The 19,708-nt window shown below is 39.7% G+C and overlaps 1 protein-coding gene across 1 annotated transcript in view; it reads right to left on the bottom strand.

Annotated features, from left to right (window-relative positions):
• Positions 1–19,450, bottom strand: part of MYO3A (myosin IIIA) — a 115,224-nt gene extending 95,774 nt beyond the window's left edge. Inside the window, 3 exon segments of the mRNA XM_050324826.1 lie at positions 7,262–7,396; positions 12,104–12,286; positions 19,306–19,450. Of these exon segments, the coding sequence (XP_050180783.1) occupies positions 7,262–7,396; positions 12,104–12,271 (303 nt within the window). The 5' untranslated portion in view covers positions 12,272–12,286; positions 19,306–19,450.
• Positions 19,451–19,708: the final 258 nt, after the last annotated feature.

Here is a 19,708-nt window from a genome sequence, read left to right as displayed (position 1 = left end):
TCTTGATCTAAGTTTAGCTTTTTTGTGCCCAGCCTGCTTTGGTAGGTTTGGGTTTTTGTTTGGTTTTTGGGGTTTTGTTTGTTTTGTTGTTGCTGTTGTTATTTTTTGCAGAGGGAGAGGGGTAGTATTTGTTTTTTCCAGAGTTTCTTGTCTCTCTTCATATTTTACATCACCCAGACTCACAGTTCTCAAACAGCTGAAGCCTCACATTCAAGTTAAGCCACACAACAGCAGTGAAATATTTTAGCCTTTTCTAAAATAAAAAAAAAATAAATAAAAAATTAAAAAAATATCAATACCTGCATCTTTGGATAGTGGTTGCTCCTTTTTTGTAGAAACCACACTGCAACCTATAATTGCACTATTAGCATCTTAATTCCAGTGGAAAAAAATCTCCCTTCCTCAAGGCAACTGGACGTGCTGAGACTGGTATTTCTTTAGATAAATATACTCCATAGATTTGACATTATATAAAAAAGCAGACGATTTTGTTGTTGTTGTTTAAAAAGAAGGATGCACTTCAGTGAGTTTCACTATTTAATAGAATTATATACTATGTTGAAAAGGCAACATCATCAGAAACTCTTCCACATATAGTAGGTCAGTGAAGGATCCGAGACTATTAAGCTACATGAGATTTGGGCATTAATTATACTCATTATTCTCTGACACATATGTAAATCATGCTGTCACTGTTCATTTATGAATCTGGGAAGAAAATTTATACATATTTCATGAATTCTAAGGCTCTCTTTGTGACCACAGTTAGATTTGCAAACATCTGGAAGCATCTGATTTACTAAACTCTCTCCAAAGAGCAGATACAGCAGTGCAACAGCACAGCAGATTCACTCCAGGCCAGATGCAGCAATGCACATGTATTGTTCCACATTCTTAATTTTACCCAGGATTTAATGGAACACCTTCTTCTCTTGGCCTTAGTGAGTACTTATCCCTAACCTGCCATCTCTGAACATGCCATTATTCCCTTGAAACTACACACTGACTGTCCCTTCTCAATCACATCAAACATAAGCTAGTTGCTTTTACTGTCAAGACCCACAGCAGGTCCTAATACCATTTCTTATGCAGCAAGAGATCTACTTCTAACCCTGATCAGCTCACAGGGCTGGCATCCATTACTGGGTACCTGTAGGGATAACATGTTTTCTTTTCTGCTTTGAAGGAGCAGCCAAAAAAACCCAGAAAACTGTAGCACTATCCTCCTTCAATTCCTCCTTAATAACTCTCCTGTACCACAGTGCTGACAAATGCTTGCAGCTGCCTGAGATTCACAGCTGACTTCTGTTACCCCTTCAGTTCTCCTCTTCCAAAGCCATTTGTTCTATTGCTTAAACCTTCTATGAAAGCTCTCTGCTATGAAGGGTCACTTTTAGGATTGGAAAGGAGTGAGTAATTGATACTCTCCACATTGTGCTGGGCTCTCCATCTTGAAGCAAATTCAAGAATGGTAGTCCTTTCTAAAGGATCTCCACAAAACCAGAGAGGAGTTTTATCAGGGGATCTCAGCTTGTTACACACTCATTATATTTAAGTGACTCACCAGACAAATGCAATAGCCCTCGTAATTGGCAACTGAGTAGGAACTACACTGGTGGGCTGTTCTGGGCTTGTAACACAGCAACAGTCTGTTAGACAGGTTGTCTCTCGGTTCTTACCTGTTACAAGCATGTTGGTATCCTAGATGCACAAGCTTCCCCAGGCCAGGCAAGCCACTAGAAATAAACTAGTAGCAATGGATTGCCACCGTCCTGGTATAGCAGGCTGGCAGTTTGATATACTGGCACTTAATTCCTTTTATTCCATATGGGGCTACCTTTACAATTACCCATACAAGTTACTATGTCCTTACTCTGATTAACTATGGGTTTGTACTTTGTTTGCAGAAAGAGTAGCAGGTGAACTGATGCACTACAGTTTTCTGTATTCTAGTTTAATTCAAACTCCTGAGAGCTTCTATTTAGGGGTTTAAGACCTTTTCTTTCCGAAAAAAAACCACCAACCTATCACAAATAGAAACATCCCAAGGACTTAAAAAGAGAATTTAGATATTTGTACATTTAAAATTTCTTCTCTTAGAGTTAACTTTAAAAGATCAAAGGTAAGTAACAAATTTGAATCACTCCAGGCAAATTTTAAATTAGCAAACATAGCTGCCAACTGAATCACAATAATTCATCATGATAATATTTCTGTAATTCTTTTGAGTTATCAGTGTCTGGTTAGCAGGTTCAGTTAACACCAAGAAACATCCAGAAGATGAAACTCAAAGTATACCACTTTGTCTGCAACAATGCAGAATTATGTAAGTTATCAATTTATTTAATAATTTTCCCCATGTTAAAAGGTTGAGGGAAAAGGAAAGGTTAAAATGGCACTTTTTCAGAGAAGCAGATTCCAAATACAAGCTACTCTACACTTGCACATGATTTCTCTGATGAAGATTACACTAGATCAAGGAAAGGTTCTACATGAGAACAAAGATGAATCAGGTTGACTCAATCTGGACTGTGCATAACCAGCACCTGCACAGATTGCACTAGCTACTGAAACATTTGTGAAGGTACTTTCTAACAACAGAGCTGGTCAGAAAATAGAGCCTGCAGTCCACTGGAAACTGTAACATATTCCTCCTTCTCAAATGAACAGGATTCTAAATTTCTTCACACTGAAAAATAATTAGATTTGGAAATGTTTTCATAATGTTGAAAACCTTATATTCTATTATGTGGAATATTATATAAACAGAAATTAATATATAATAGTGATACAAAAATTAAACTTACTGCCATGCTATACAGTCTCCTCTTACAGCATGCATCATCATCAGGTTTAGTGTGTCCATAAATGGATATCAAATGGAATAGTCTAGGACATCCATATTACAGCATTCATGGTTGCTGGAAAGCATGAGGGAAATGGACTGCAAAAACTGGGCAACAGACCCTTCCTAAACAGCATCTTCTAGTGCTACCACAGGAGACAGAACGTTGTGCTACATGGACCATTGGTCTGACTCAGCAGGGCATTGCAAATGTTCCTGGAATGTTCACACTACAGGAAGAAAAACACCTAGAAAGAATATTTTGTCAGTCTTCTTGGCATTTAACAGTGAAAGGAATGTATTTGTGGTACACTTCTTGGCAATTCCTTCTACCTCTCCAAAAATGAGAAGTTGCTACAAAACGCTTTGGTATTAAAAAACTAGGCTATTTTTGGGTGGAAAAAAACTCCTTACAAAATTTTTCCCCTACCAAGGTAAGTTTTAACTCATTAAATAATGGTAAAAAAAATTACTATAAAAATAATGCATGTTTCCTCTATTTCCTATAAAAATATGTCAAGAACAATACAATATACTGTTTACTTATGTGACTCACAAACCCAAATTCGTCTCAAATATGGCATCCATAACTATGTGTCTTTTGAAAATGGACTAAGATGCTTCTTAAAGTTCTACCTGATCTCTGTAGGAAACAAACTGTGGGAATATGTTGCATTATGATTCTGGCTTCTGGCTTACAGTAGCAAGTAAAAGCAGTGTAACACCTACTGCTTACCTTACTGGGGGGTATTTTCAGCCTTCACTCTTTCTTGACTAGGTTGTTCTTTGCAACAGATCTCAGGCAAGGGCTGTGCCACTTGTTCTCCCCACTTGCCCTGGACCTACATGCTCACCTGTGGGGCCTGATATGATTTCCAACTATCTTAGACATTTTCTCTTCTGAACTAACATCCAGAGCAGAAAAGATGGGCTACAGCACACTGTGCCTTAGCTGTGTCATCGTGCTGATGTCTGCTGACATGAAACTGCTAAGCTGATTCATCCCACGCATAATACTCCTAGGATTTCTTTTAAACACAGTCTCAATAGGCTAGTTTCTTCAGCCTGCATCTCTGGATGCATGTGATGAAGCTTAATGCACCTGGCAGGAATCCTCCCTCCAGCAGTATTCTTCATTATAAACATGATTAGAACAACATCCAAAGAGGAACAGATGTTCAGTCTATCTGAGCACAGCCTACAGAGATAAGGGTGTTTCTGAACTGAGAGTCAAGAGTATTCTGTACAGATGTATTCCTGTTTCACTTTCATTCCCAAAGGTATTTTCCTTAAAAATACTGAGCTGAGAAAGTTTGGTTCCTTTATTACCAAAAAACTGGTAATGACGCTAAAAGGTCTCACACTGTTATTTCCTCTAGTTTTTAATTATTAGTGAAAATTCATATTCTATACTAATCTCAGATTTAGGTCCTCACACATTTTAAGATGAGCACAACATGGTAACTTTACAATCCTCCTACAAATATTGTTCTAGAGTGTAACATGAAGTGTGTTATGAAAAAGGTTGTTTTCCTAAGTAACCATTATACACATTTTTTTACCAATTAAAGCTACACTGAAATGCTAAATCAAAGTATGAGACTCGCTACTTACGTCTTGATACTTTATAATATATATAATACAAAAAATCATTTCTTTTAAAAGAAAAAAGAACCTCGAACAACAGCTCCTACTCTCTCAGAAGCATATTTCCAGCTCACAGAATTGCAACTTCAAAATGCTTAACAAGATCAGTTAGAAGACATAACCAGAGAGACAGAAACACAGCAAACAAAATTAAATTCAAATGTTCAGTAGAAAGTGAGGAATTTCACTTAAAATTTGAAAAAATATTTTCTGTGAAGGCATGTGCTATGAGGCAATTATTTATGTGAGGAGATTCAGCAGAAATGTCATGTTTATCCAGGATTATTCTGCAGAAGATAATTTCCATCGTTCTGAAGCAACTGGTTTTGGCTTCTGTAGACATACTAATAACTGTCAGATGACCCACACCAATAGGTCAGCTCCAAATTCCATTTAGTTGTAGGTAACTATTTCTTTCTGCTTTAATCATTTCTAGTCAGAGGACAATCCCTTTAACCTGGACTGTGAACATCCACTGCCTCATTTTTGACATATGCCTTGGAAGAAGAAGCAAATGAAACTGCCAATTTTAGTTAAAAATGGAACGTCCAACTATCTCATCCTAGAATTTGAGACCACAGGTTCAATAGGTACCAAATCACGTAAGAACAGATTCATTTGGGGGAACAGAGATGGAAGGTGGGGTAGAATATTTCACACCAAGACTGCAGTAATCTCATCATAAATGCATTCAACGTCTTTTCCAGTATTCAGAACAGATGCTAACTTAAGAGGCATGACAATTGTATTATAATTCCAATATTTGGGACTAAAATCTCTCAAGAACTCTTATCAATATAATAGGGTAGTCTTTTTAGCTTCTTGGTCCCTTTTGGCCTCCAAACTGTACCTCAGCCACTTACTTTAGCCTAGTTCAAACCTGATTAGCCTCTTTTCCCCCAAATTCAAATATGACCAAGCGCAATACGAAAGAGCTACCAAAATCTACGAGATACATCAAAAATCACCACACTGTATACACTAAAAAAGACATAAGAATTGAATGGTACAGTTCATGTAACCAATGCTGAAGACAGAATTAGGAGAAAAGAAACCTGGCAACAATCTTTCTTTCCAGGATAGTTTGCCACTGATACATTGCATAGGACACACCCCAATGAGGTGAGGATTTTTTCCTCTAGGAAAAAAAAATTGATAACACCTAAATATATGGATTTAAACACTCAAGAGAATAATTTTGTTGGTAAACTGTGGTGGTGGCTCTAAATCCATTACTAAATGCTGAGTTTTGCCATGTATCACAATCCATTCCTAGTGGAATTTGTGACACTTTCTCCAAAATCTCCTGCCCATGGATCCCAACACAGAACACAAAAGGGTGACTATGAAAAGATATACAGTCTTACCAACTACAGGACACCTTAACAGCTGTTGTGAAAAGCAGACTGCAACAGCCCTGTAAAGCTGAATACAAGCTGAAAAGAAGGTGCCACTTCAATAGAGAAACCTGTTTCATGACAATTTTCTTTCATATATACAAGTATTAAAAGGAAAGCTTCACCAAAGTCAACACTAAAATTTATTTTTCTACTTATGTATATCTATGAATACACACACCAGCCAAAATCCACTGCATTCATGGATCTACATGGGCAGCGACAGAAAGCATCCAAGACTCCTCCACACACGCTATACTATCACTTTAATATGTACAGCTTGGCATGAAAAGAGCAGATATAAAACATACTCCATATGCAGGCTTGTGTTTTTCACATTAAGAACACAATTTCTTGTGAAATGAATTTAAAATGCAAACATTTGACTGTTTCTTCAGAGTCTGTTGCATCCTGGTTATTTGGCATCCCTACCTTCAAGGCCAGAAGTTTCAGAGATGGGAGTTTCAAATGCCCAGCTGACACAAAGGAAACTGGTTTTTCCAAGATGGTTACTGCATAGAGAGCTGACATTTTTATGTCAGTCTAACTTAATAATTTGTATCATTGAGATATTTGGCAGAAGATTTGTATTTAATTAGCTAACAAATCATAAAGTACAACCAATTCTTCAATCTCAACCTTATCAAACACTGATCAAATGACAGCAAAAGCCTTGATTGTTGTGAAAAGCTCCCTATTCCTGTCAGAGATATTCTTCTCTATTTTCCTCTGGGTACAAGAGGAAGTTTTTGCAGAACAGGCTATGAATCTATGAAAACCATAATGATCAAGCTCTTTGCTCATAGATTAGTCAAAACTAAAGACTGAAACACACAAATTACAGGCCTTACCTTGCTCTGACTTCATTTGAGGAAATCCTGCTCTTTTCAACAGCATTTGGGCAGGAGCCTGCTTTTATTGGCTTATTTATCAATTTGTGCATTTTCTTGAACCACAAAAAATTAATTCAGTTAAATAATTTCTACACTTTCATTTAGGAAAAAATCTCCATACTGTGTTCTTTAACTGTTATATGTTAGTCATACTTAAAGAAATGCTACCAGAGGAAGATTCCCATGGCAAGCCTTTCACCAAAGAAAGATTTTAGGTAGCAAATCCTATGAGTCCCATTAGATTTTGTATCTTAATTCTGAAGGCACAGCACTATCCATACAGTATCAAAATAAGAATCCTGAACTCAGAGCAGAACTTTAAATCAGGATATTGAAAAGACTAAACAGCACTTACCACTTTACACATAACCACTCTAGAAGAAAACACTGAACAAATTACTTGCATCTCATTCACTGGGTTTATACTCAACATTGAAATGCCAACTGGAATAAGACTCTCATTTTTCTGTATTATTTACCTCAAGAACTAGCCAAAGCTGATCTCCATTTTTCACATCTTTCTTATAGTACATGCCGTAGAATTTGACTACATTGGGATGATCAGAGAGAGCTTTCAAAATGTTGTATTCAGCTTCAATTTCTTCATCAATATCCTAGTGTCACAAATGAGAAATACATAGCAGTTATTAAATAAAAAACAATAGCCATTTAAAAAAACCCAACACATAGCATTTTCTGGCAATTAAAATGTAGTTTGAAGTGGAAACACAAATAGAACATCAACGTACCATTTAAAGGGCTACAAAGCTTGGTTCTGTTTACTCAATACAAAACAGTAATATTTTTTAAATTTTGTCTTTATCAATTTCCACTAATGAACATACAGGGTATGACAGAGCAGCCCTCAGGAGAATGGGGAAGGAGCAAGGGTCATGTGGACAACAATGGCTCCGTCCAGGAGCCAGCAGTGTGCCCTTGTGACCAAGAAGGCCAATGACATCCTGGGGTGCTTTAAGAAAAGCACTGCTGGCAGGTCAAGTGATCCTGTCCCTCTACTGAGCCCTGGTGAGGCCACCTCTGGAGTGCTGTGTCCAGTTCTGGACTCCTCAGTACAAGAGAGACTTGGAGCCCCTGGAGCACGTCCAGTGTAGGGTTGCAAAGATGACTAAGAGACTGGAGCATCTCTCTTACAAGGAAAGGCTGAGGGAACTGGACTGTTCAGCCTCTAGAAGAGATGAGTGAGAGGGGACCTCATCACTGTATATAAACATCTGAAGGGAGGGTGTCAAGAGGATGGAGCCAGGATCTTCTTGGTGGTGCCAAGCAATAGGATGAGAGGTAATGGCCAGAAACTGATGCACAGGAAGTTCCACCTGAAAATGAGGAAGAACTTCTCTACTGTGTGCATGACCAAAAACTGGAACAGTTTACCCAGAGACATTGTGGAGTCTCCCTCACTGAAGATGTTCAAGAACCATCTGGACACAATCCCTGTGCAATGTGCTCTAGGATGACCATACTTGGGCAGGGAGGTTGGATCAGATGATCCACAGTTGGTCCCTTCCAACCTTACCCATTCTGTGACTTCAAGGCAAAGACAGTGGAATCCATAACTAGGCAGATATGCACATGCTTTGGGAAGTTACATGTTACTGCGTTAGTCTTAAGGGTATCCCGAGCTAGAGATGGTGCGGTTGGAATTACCTCTCTACCTCTCTGTGCACAAACAAGTATGATTGCAGCCACATCTTACTCATTTACCATCCCACTTTCCAGAGGTTTTTTTCATTTTCTACAGTCATAGAAGCTGGTGACATCCATTATTTCTCTGGGTTTTCGTATAGAACTATAAGAGTTGTGGCTTTTGTTAGTCTTTCCTTACAGACTTTAGGTTTCTTAGTGAGGGAAATCCATTTGGAGGTGCAAGGTGAGGACAGGTTTTGCCAACACATGCACCAAGAGCTGTGCAAACCCCTTCAGACCAAACATGGATGCCAGCAATGGCAGGCGTTGGATGACTCAGGCAAACCCTTCTAATCTATGTGCTGGAATTGCTCATTGAGGGACACGATTAGATAATATTTCAGTCCTGTTGAGAAAATACTCAATCCTTCCTGACCACAGGTAAGGCAGAATAGCTGCAGTCATCTTCCCTATTGGTTAGATCTCAAAAAATGTTAACATACTTGTTTCCTGATTTGAAATATTTTTAATACAATTTGCTATTTACAACTACATGAAAAGAAATGAAAAATCCAATCTAGAAGGGGGCTACCTTGTGAATTCCACTATCCATACAAGTGGATTTTGAATCAATGAAAAGCATCTATTCAGTGTCAAAAACCTGTCTCACCATTGCCAAATAGAAGTGGCCATGGCAGAGAAATGGGATGCTTTGTTTTTCCAATGAATGATGCTCCTTCTCATTCTGTTCAACCCATCTGTCTCCAAGAAATTTGTCAGTCAGCAGGATCTTCAGGAAACAGGCCATTGAGTTTCATATGGAGACTACAAGAATAAGTCTTCTCACGAGGAAGTGTTTTAGCAATCTTGTTATTGGATTAACCAAAAAACAGCAGAAATTTTCATCTTTCAAAAAAAAGGAGGTACTAACTTTAAGTTATTTTTTCCCATAAGCATAACACAGAAAAAAAAAGTACAAGGAAGGAAGGAAGGAAGAACCACGGTACTGAAGATGGCAGAGGACAAAGAGTGGAAGCAGAGATGAAGAGAGAAAACTCATCTAGCAAAAATAAAAGAAAGAAAAAAAAGAAAAAAATACAGTCAAAAGCAAAGAAACTAAACACAAAACATACAATTGTTCTGACTGCCTTGGGGAAATAGGAATAAAATTAGCCCACTGTCCTACTGTGATTTAATAGAGGTTTCTATCTCCTGAGGGGTACTCAGAATTTATGAGACTTATACAATTATAAGGAGAAACTACATGAATATTCATTCTGTGCCTACTAAAAATAAAAATCTTCCTCTGTATTTTCTGAAGGGAGAAAATTTGAAATGTTTGGTTGAATTTAATATATTTACCTGCATAAAAGTATCTCTATCAGAAACGGTTGAGTGAATATTTCATCCTATATACAGGATTATGTGGCTAAGAGTTCTAAAGTACAATGGTATTTACTTATAGTCATGAGGACAAGACTGAGAGTTTCTCAGTTTCATCTTCATATATTCTCATTTAAACACCTTCACTTTCCTCAGTTTCAAAAGCTGAGCTGTTATTCAACAAAAAGAATCTGAGCTCTAAAGGATTAAATATGAAATGCTAATTTCAGCCTTATGTCCCCCATGATAATGTAGGTTCCCAGTTTAATTTGGAAATATCAGTTAAACCAAGTCCTATAAAACCACATTTCCTCTGCTTTGTTTCCAGTCCACCTCTCAAGTGGCACAATTTTGAAACCATCTTCAAAGAAAAAAATTGTAAAACGTAAAGAAGAAAATACATAAAGTATCTTTTTCTTCATTGCAATGGCTCCCTCTGCAGCTGTTAATAATACTTTCAGTTTAAACAAAAAGAACCTGTTTATTGCTTTCACCCTATTTCTAACATAGGATTGCCATTTTAGCATAAAATGGAGGCACAGCAGCTACTCCAGACATCCTGTAGATAGAAGGGAGAAAATAGTAGTGTTCTTAGAATAAAAACAGTAATACATTCAGTTAAAAGTGCCAGGTCTTGGAGTGTGGCTGTGACTGCATTACTTCAATTTTTCATTTTCAAATAAGGAATCTGTTTTCATCAGTTATACCTTTGTCCTTCTTCATTTTCTTATTGCACCTTTATCCATTCTATTTCTTCCATTTTCTTTAGATTCTATTCCAGTTTTTCCTTCTTAATCTATTTCTCTTTCCTCTAGCATCAGCATTACTACCTCTGCTTTCTTCCCATCATCCCTTAAACTTTTCCTACAACCTCAAAAGTGTACACAACATTGACATTTTTCCTGATTCCTTCAGTAATTCCTGCCATAGCCAGCTGCCACTTAAGAGTCATTCCTGAACACTTGTGAAACACATGAAAGCGGAAGCATTTCCTGCTAAACAGGCATTTAGACAAACACCAGTGGCAAGGAAGTCCTGCCTATTCATTGTAAGCACAAGAACCTTGTTTACAGAAAGCAGCAGAGTCAGAAATAGTTTCCAGTGCATTTGAAGTCATCAAGATCCTTATCGCTTGGCTGCCAATTATGTTTACTCTGCAAGAGGTAGGTGGTATTGAATTGAGATGAGCATCCTTTTGCTGTTTTGAAAGCATGCTGAAATAAAGAGTAGATCAACAAAAAACCCAGCAAAGATAATGCAACACACTATTTCATGGACTTTCGGGCCACGGGATCATAATTTGATACTCTGTGTGTTATGCAGAGGTAGACAGAGCCCTGTGTGGTTGTACAACTCCAGAACTGTAAGGTTCCTCATGGCATGACACGCTCTTCCCTTCCTGCCCAGAGGTCATGCAATGGAAGCACAAGCCTCACAACCCTATACTGGGAGTGCAAAAGATGAACTCAAATGGGCCACTGAAACAGGAACAGCTGCTTGTGCATGTTTTGTGGGTTACTGTTCTAGAGAAAAATCCCAAGCCACATGCAGCACCACTGAAGTCAGTGGGGTATGTATGCCTTTACAAACCAGACTAATGTTCTTCCTTACTCTTTGAGCATTAATCTGCCACCCAACAAATGTCAGTTATTGAGAAAAAAACCCATATTCTACAACATAAGAATTCCACCTCCCAGTCACCTGGTGCTTTGCGAGGAGGAACTACTACCTTTGCATTTTCCACTTTAAAAGACGGATCCCTCTGTGATATCTACATATTTTGGCACAGTCTGAAAACCCAGAATGAACAATAACAATAAAGTATGCTATTTTATTTTTGAAGCATCACTCATAGCACGTAACCCAGCAACAAGCGTGTACTTAGATGCTTGAAGGTACATCTTAAGCACTTAAAAGCACATATCTTTCTTACTGGCTACTATGTCAAAAGAAAATAAAGGCAAAAGAACAACAGTAAGAACAGAATAAGCTAGGACTTGTAGCACTGAAAAGGAAAATAATCAGTTCTGCTTCTGAAAATAAGTGATAAACAAGGATAAACCAAAGTAAAAGTAACACAGTTTAGGTATACTTCTGACTTCTACTAATGCAACCACTTCAAAGATTATTTATGATAAGAAAAATGCATTGATAGCTAGCCTGATACTTGGCAGGTTGAAGCAGTTTATTTCACTGTCACTTCTAATTCAAATGATATACAAAGATAAAGAGAAAGGAAGACTACATAAACTCACAAATAAATAAGCACAAACCAAATAATTAAAGTAGCTTACGTGAACAGGATCCAAAATTTTGACTGCTGCTTTGCTGCCATTTTTCTTATTTAACACCTTGAAAACTTTTCCATATGTTCCTTTGCCAATAGTCTCAATTATTTCCCAGGTATCTGAAGGATCAGGAAAGCTATCAAATATTATTGTCTTCCCAGTCAACGGAAGCATCTCAAATGATGGCTCCTAGGAAAAAGAGATCTCAATGTTCACTCAACAAATGGTTAATAGCAATTGGTTTCCTATGAATGTGAGGAGAAACACAGTCTCAAACACTAGAAATGCAGCCTCAAACACTAGAAATGTTTTTGCATATAGTGTGCATGCACAGAAAGCATAACGAGCAAGAACTTAATACAGGTATGTGCTGTCAAGATAGTATTAAATGAAGGGAAATTCAAATGAAAATCTGAACCAGTTTCAGACTTGAGTGAAGCCAGTGGAAGTTTTCCCATGCACTTCAAGGAAAATATAATGTCACTCTAGGATTTTTGGGTTTTTAATCACTTCATATATAAATGCTTTGTAATTATCTTATATTTGGGAATACACAAAACAATAACCAAATTAGGGATGATAAAGGGATTAGGATTAATAATCCCAAACCCTTTCTTCAAGGGATTCAATACTGATGGAATTTCAAAATTTCTTTTAGAATTGAGGCTGTTACTGTATATGAAATCTGTAACTAGTGATTGTTTCAAGAGAAAAAAAGTAAAAAGCTATCAATAGGTGCCTTCATAAGAACTGAGGCATCCAAATCATATTGAAACCTGTCAGCGTACAGGCTGTTTTCTATAGAATATGTAATTTTCGATCAAAATCTAGGGCCTGTTATGTCTCTCATTAAAAGAAAACATAGGAGCTTCTGACCCAGTTTACAGTAGAAGCTACGTGGAGTTGAAGAAAGGAAGATTTATCCCCTCCCCTTCAAAGATAAGCACTTAGGATGCAGGAACTCAGAGGCCAGTTTCATATATTTAGCATGTGCCAGAGCCAAGCAGGAAACTCTGATACCTTGAATCTCCAAATACACCCCTAAATAAAGGTCCACCTCTCTGCACAGATGTTTTAAATCAAGCAGAGCATTCTAAAAAAAACAGGTACCAAACCTACAGTTTCAGACAGCTTCCCAGGCTTCATTAACTCACTATATAAGGACAGTATGCAGCTGAAATCCATTGACTTGCAGTATCAATTGCTTATTTGTCTGCAGAGACTGGTACAATGAGAACTGATAAAGGGCTGAGGAAACATGATCCTGCAGGTGCTATTTGGGTATCAGAAAAAAGTGCTAAAGAGACTGTCATATGCTTGCATTTTCCTCTGAAAATCATATTAGTTGCACATCATCATCTCAAGAAAAGTCACCACATACCTCACAAAACATGCATTCAATAGCTGTCAGTTCAACAATTTAAGAGTGCTATTCCAGAAAGAATTAATGTGAATAATTCTTTTGATTTAATAGCTTCAAAATCATAACTTGAGTAAATTATACTGAACATTGTGTTTCCTCACTTTCACCAAGTTCAAGAACAAGCCCCTGCAGATAAATTGTTTAGCTTCCTCTTCTATTATTAAAAATATATTAAATAGAATGATTTCAAGTGTTCTGTTCTGGGTGATAAATAATGTTTTATTACGTCTCACCGAAGTTGAGAAAGCTGATAATGATTTAGCCTCATATTTCAGCAATAAATTGGACTGTCTCTGGAATATGTCTGGATCACCAACCACCTAGATATTTTATCATACCCCTCACTATTAAAAATTTACTTAAAAAACACCACAACTTACAACTTGATCCAAACCTCTAAGCTCGGAATGTACCCTTGAACCACTAGAAAAAACCACTTTGAAATACTTCTGTTGTGCTCAGCATGACAGTTTACTCCACTTCTGCTCAGATTTTGACTAATCTGGCTCCTGGTAAGACCTGATGGATGCTGGGAGCAGTGTCAGTAGTTCAAAGCAAGAGCATCACCAAGTAGGCTGACAGGTGGCCTAAAAAAGCTCAAGAGCAATTATGCACCATCATTACTGGTAAATCTGTCTCGTATTAGCTTTCCTACTGCAGTTTCCCCAGAATCTGCTAACTTATGAAAATGTATAGGCCCTCCAAGCCGGAGGTATAAATAAAATGCCTCCAAGCTGGAAGGTGTAAAACATTAGTTTACCCCAAGAGCTGCTACTGGACCTGCTGAGGCTCTCCTGCTCCTTGGTGTGACACAGGGGACACCAGCACCACGACTGAGGAGCAGGGATAAGCAGTCTCTTACCCCCAGCTAGGTTTTGTTCTTTTGTGTTTGCTTGTAAGTTCATGAGTTAAAAGTTATGATGACTTATGGCTTGAATGGTAAATAAATGAATTCACGTGATAGACTGACCTGCTCAAAAGGGGATTGAGCCTGTAATTGTTGTGTTTGTTACAGTTCCTAAAGAGGTCATGAAATAAAGTTTAAATCCCAGAGTACACTGTCCTGTAAATTTGAGAGAGCTAAACAGACTGTGACACAGTGATCAAATTCAGGGTATTTGAGGTAGGGAAAAAATGGATTTGGAGTTCCAAGACAATAAGCCAATGTGGTTGGGGTTTTTCTTGTTTTGTTTCAGGTTTTCTTTTGTTTGGTTGGTTGGTTGGTGTTTTTAGTTTGTTTGGCCTTTGTTCTCTGAGAGGGGGATCTGGTATCAGTTATAATAACAAATTGAGTGAGAATTCTTATGAGCCAGTCCTATATTATTTTTTGCTTCACATCAAACATACCCTATGCAGCAGACCTCAAGCCACACATTAGAAATACCCAGAGATACCCTGTTCAGCATCCATGCCGGCAGACCACTGCATTCTCCATCATTTTCAGTATCTAGTTAGTTTGGAAAGGGAAGGGGAAGGCTCATAAGAACACAGTATATCTCCTGTGGACTATCTGATTGCTACAAAGGCAATTCAGTTAAGTACATTTATCGCACCTCAAGCTTCAGACACAAACCAATTGTCCTGTGGAGGCTCTACAGTCAAGGCCACAGAGTATTACAGAAAACACCATCAAGTGGGAATAAGCTTGTAAGTTTGCACTGAAAGCACAATAGAACCTGAATTTCATATAGAATATTACATGTTAATCCAATATTTTTACTCCTGTTTCATACCACCTAAGTGTGCAACTTCTCTCTAAACCTTTCCTCCCCATAGTTTCTGAATGGACCTTCATCTCACTTGAATGAAAATATAACCATTTCCTCCATAAGGAGCTAATGAAACAAGAGAGGCACCTTGCCTCATATTGTTCATCTTTCTCCACAAAGGGAGCCTACATGATTAGCAAAGCAGACACCAATTCATATATAACTACAATGAATCCAGCCTTTAGGTTCCCATCAGCTTCTTGTCTCCTGGCTACCACAATCTTCTTGAAGTGTTGAAAACTGGAACCAGTTCAAAGCAGATCTACTGAGACTGTCTTTTGTTTTATTTGTCCACATCACTCTCTCCTTCACATTGCAAACATCAATTGTGTCTAAACAGATAGCTCCTGCACATATCCTACCCTGTAATTTGCCAGATATCTTCACACGTGTCACGACCGGTAGGTGTCAAGTGCCAGCAACACTAGCTCACAGTGCCTGTCAGGTCTGTTACCTCTCTGTAGGTGACACTTGCACTCCTTCAGATTGTGAAATTTAGGCTTCTTGCCTAACAGACGCCAGAAAAAATAATCACCCTAACACAAAAAACCACGAACAAAAAAACCTCACAAAACCCAAACAAACAGAAAAAAAGACTGTTGAGACTTGTTATATCAAATAAACCCCCCCTTCACTTTTTCACCACCTTTATCACCTTTATCCAATATCTAATTTAGAAGTTCATTGGTCTGGTACTGATCACAGATCACAGTGAGGCCCTGCAATGCTTAATGCAATGGCACAATAAAATCCCAAAACACATTTCTTCTTATTTCAGGAGTTTATGCCACACTGACAAGTACTATAATAAGAAAGTTAAAGGTACAGAATTCCCAAAACAAACCAAGAGCATGAGGCTACAATATGCCCTTCATCATACTAGCACCTAGAAATTTCTGGTTAAATGTCCAAATAATTTGATCATTCAATTTAGAAGGTGGATTGCAGCTCAGATTCTCAGCTTGCATAGATGTAGCTGTAATGAGTAATTTACGCAGTATATTATCTTATCCATCATTCAAAGAGTAAGTTTTGCTCTGGAAATTCCAATACCACTCCCATTTAATTCTAGGGGAATATCTGTCCTCTGATTTCAATGATGATACAACCTATGGGAACTATACCCAAATCTAAGCTCAATGTGAGCAGATTATCTAGTTTGGCAATCAGTTAAAGACAAGTGTTTGGAACACAACAGGGTGGGCTATTTCCTTAATTTGTCAAGAGCTCAGTGCACTTAATGTTATGATTTCACTCTAAAACAACAACAAAATTTGTATAATTACATAATTTTTGTCCTGTGCACGTGTCTATTTGAATTATCCTCTTCGACTGCACATCAGCTGGCTTACTACTTTCCACTCTATATGTTCCCCAGTCTTTTCCCAGAACTAAACAACTGTCCTTCCCATCTGCAAGAAACCTTCCAGAGAGGAAAATGAAAAATCCCTTTAGCCCCAGCTATGGTAGATGAACAGTATGAACAGTAAAAATCAACAAGCTTCTCTAACAGTCAGTCCATTTCTCTCACTGTTGTGTGCTTACATGAGTAAGACAGAAGTCACATCAACTTTGGTGGGCTTCACCTAAGTTGGTGTGTAGAATACACCTATTAGAACCTAAGCTAGATGCTATGATTCCATTTTAGTCAGGCAAAGCAATCAAAATGATTCACCTGACCTGCTTAGTATCTATCTTAGGATAAAACAGCTTGGTCTTCAGACTCTGTTGGTTCTACTGCTTAAGTTTCCATTGACTACAAAAGGAACCCAATTACACATCTTCAGTTGCAGACATGTTAGATGAGATGAATTCTATGCTACTTAAATGCTGGAAATAAAGAGTTATAGCTTGACAACTGACAAAATGAATATCAGCCCTATGCTACAGTTGGGAAAACTGCAAGCCTGCCACATCTTACAACCTGGAAGCTGTCAGGCAACTCGGATGTTATCTGACGATGTAGAAAAGGCAAGCACCATGCAGTGACATTGCCAAGTAAACTTTGAATACAACAACCAAACCCTAAATTAATGTAAATGCAGAAATAAATGGTTACTTAAAGCATTTGGTGGCAAGGAGTGCTGATAAATTTAACCTAGTAGCAGACAATATATTTCCTGGGCACAATTTAAAGTATATATGTCAATCCTAATGCTGTTCAAGCAAGAAACTGATCCAATTAAGAGGCCACTTTTTAGTGTTTACTCTCTCTTCTGTAGACACTTTTTCTCTTTGCTGACATTCAGCAACAACTTTCCCAACAAGGCAAGACAGCTTTCAGAGACACTTGATGCCTCTGGACTCCTTGACCTTTGTAAAACTTCTACATGCAGTAGAGAAACAGTACTGTGTGGTATTGGTACCTGATCTCCTTCTACTGATAAATGCATATTGGGTGTCCACACTGACATTTCATCTGCTGATTATTATTCAGCTGATCATGACATTTTGACTTGCTGCAGACTGAACTGGCCAGCCCTGCTCATGGGACACTTCAGCTCTTCACTCTCTGAACATTTTTAGGGGGCATGGATGCAAGAGATCTACTTCAGTGTTAGGTTCCACCTTGGTTTTCTTCCATTCCCTGTCATGCACCACAACAGTCAAAGTCCCACTGCATGCTAAGGTTTACAATTCTCAGGGAACTCCATTGGAAGAGGGTTTTTTTAAGCACCAGGTTAAAGGATCAGTAAGGGCTGTAAGCATTCAATCTAATCTCGTGCATAGGAGCTACCCACTGGATGACAATCCTTCAGAGTTTAAACGTGACACCAGTACAGAACCCCAGCTTTTCCTAAGACAACTTTTAGTTAAAGGAAGAGGATATGAAAAGAACATAGAAACAAAATGCTAAATTTAATTACTGTAGTCAATTCTAAAAACTCTGATATTTTGAAAACAAATGAGAGCTAAAGATTTTTTGGCAATTGTCATCCAACAGATAATATTTATGCAGGGGCATTACAATCATGAAAACAAAATTAATAACAGGAGGGAGAATGGTTCATTATCAAATTGTATTTGGACTCTGTGCCACCAGAAGTAATGAACTGACATTAGCAATCCATGAACTGAATAATATCCAGCTCATTTTGTGGCTCCCAGACGAGAGGCAATGCAAGTGATGAGAATAATTTTTCAATGACTAAACACTAGATCAATATATTAGCGAATAACGTAGCTTTCAAAGCTAAAGCATCACTCAATTTTCCTATTTTAACACAGTAAAACGTTATAAGGCCATAAAAATCAATATGTGCGACCTCGCTCCTTATTTCTCAGAACTTCTAACGGCAGCTAAGTGGCAACTCAAAATTAATTTAGCAGCTGTATCAATGAGTTTTGGCAGGGCTTGATATTAAGGTGATATAGTCATTTGACAGCAAGATAAGGAGAGCATTACACACAACAAGCAAATTTGCTAGCACTTAGCATTAGCAGGCAAGAAGTTACGGGGTGTGGGTGTACACTGGGCACGGGCAGAGTTCACGCGTGTCCTGCCGAGGCCACGCCACAGTCCCGCGTGTCCCTGGTGCGGGCAGGGCGTTGCTCTGCTACGAGAGCGCCCGGCTGGTCCCACCGCGGGCACGACGCGCTCCAGGCGTCGCTCCCGACTACTCCGCAAGCATTCCTTACCCAGAAACTCACTCACAAGAAAAGAAAAAAAAAAAAGAAAAGAAAAAAAAAAAAGTAGAAACAAGCAGGATTCACCTGAACGAAAGAGCGCAAGGGCCAACCCGCATTCACACATACCCAGTGCCGGCACCTCCCGCCTCCGCGGAGCCCCAGCCCTCCCGCCCGTCCGGCCCAGCCCGTCCCGGCCCCGCAGCAGCAGCGGGAAGACCGGCCCGGCCCGGGGCCGCACCACCCTCGGGGGCCGGGCCAGCATCCCGGGGGGGCCGGGCCGCCCCGGATCCTCGGCGAGGCGTGGCTCCGCTGAGAGACCCTGCGCGGCCGCCCGCCCCGGGTCTACCCCCTCTGCCCTGCCCGCCGCTCCCCGGCCGGGGATTTACCCGCAGCGAAACCTCCGCTCCCCGCAGAGCCAGCCCCGCCGAGGGGCCGGGGCTGCGCCACCGCCGGCGGCCGTGCCTCGGGTTCGCCCTCCTCCTCCTCCTCCTCCTCCTGCGGACGGCCCCGGTCCGGCTGCGGTCCTGCCTCGGGGTCAGCGGCGGATGAGCGCTTTGCCCCGCTAATCCCCCGCAAGCGCCGGCAAAGCCGGGAGGGCTCGGCCCGCCCCGGGCAGGGCGCGGCGGGGGCGCCGGGGCGGCCCGGGCTCCCCTCCTGGAGGGGGAGCGGCGGCTGCGGAGCCGCCCCAGGCCACAAGCAGCGGGGATCCCGGGACACGGCCACCGGGGATCCCGGGCCGGCCTCCTTCAGAGCCGGCTCACAGCCCTCGCACCCTGATCCGCCCCACGG

This window comes from Myiozetetes cayanensis, unplaced genomic scaffold, assembly GCF_022539395.1.
Source record: "Myiozetetes cayanensis isolate MyiCay16 unplaced genomic scaffold, myiCay2020 scf1, whole genome shotgun sequence".
Taxonomy (NCBI): Eukaryota; Metazoa; Chordata; class Aves; order Passeriformes; family Tyrannidae; genus Myiozetetes; species Myiozetetes cayanensis.
This window is presented reverse-complemented; position numbering and strand designations above follow the sequence as displayed.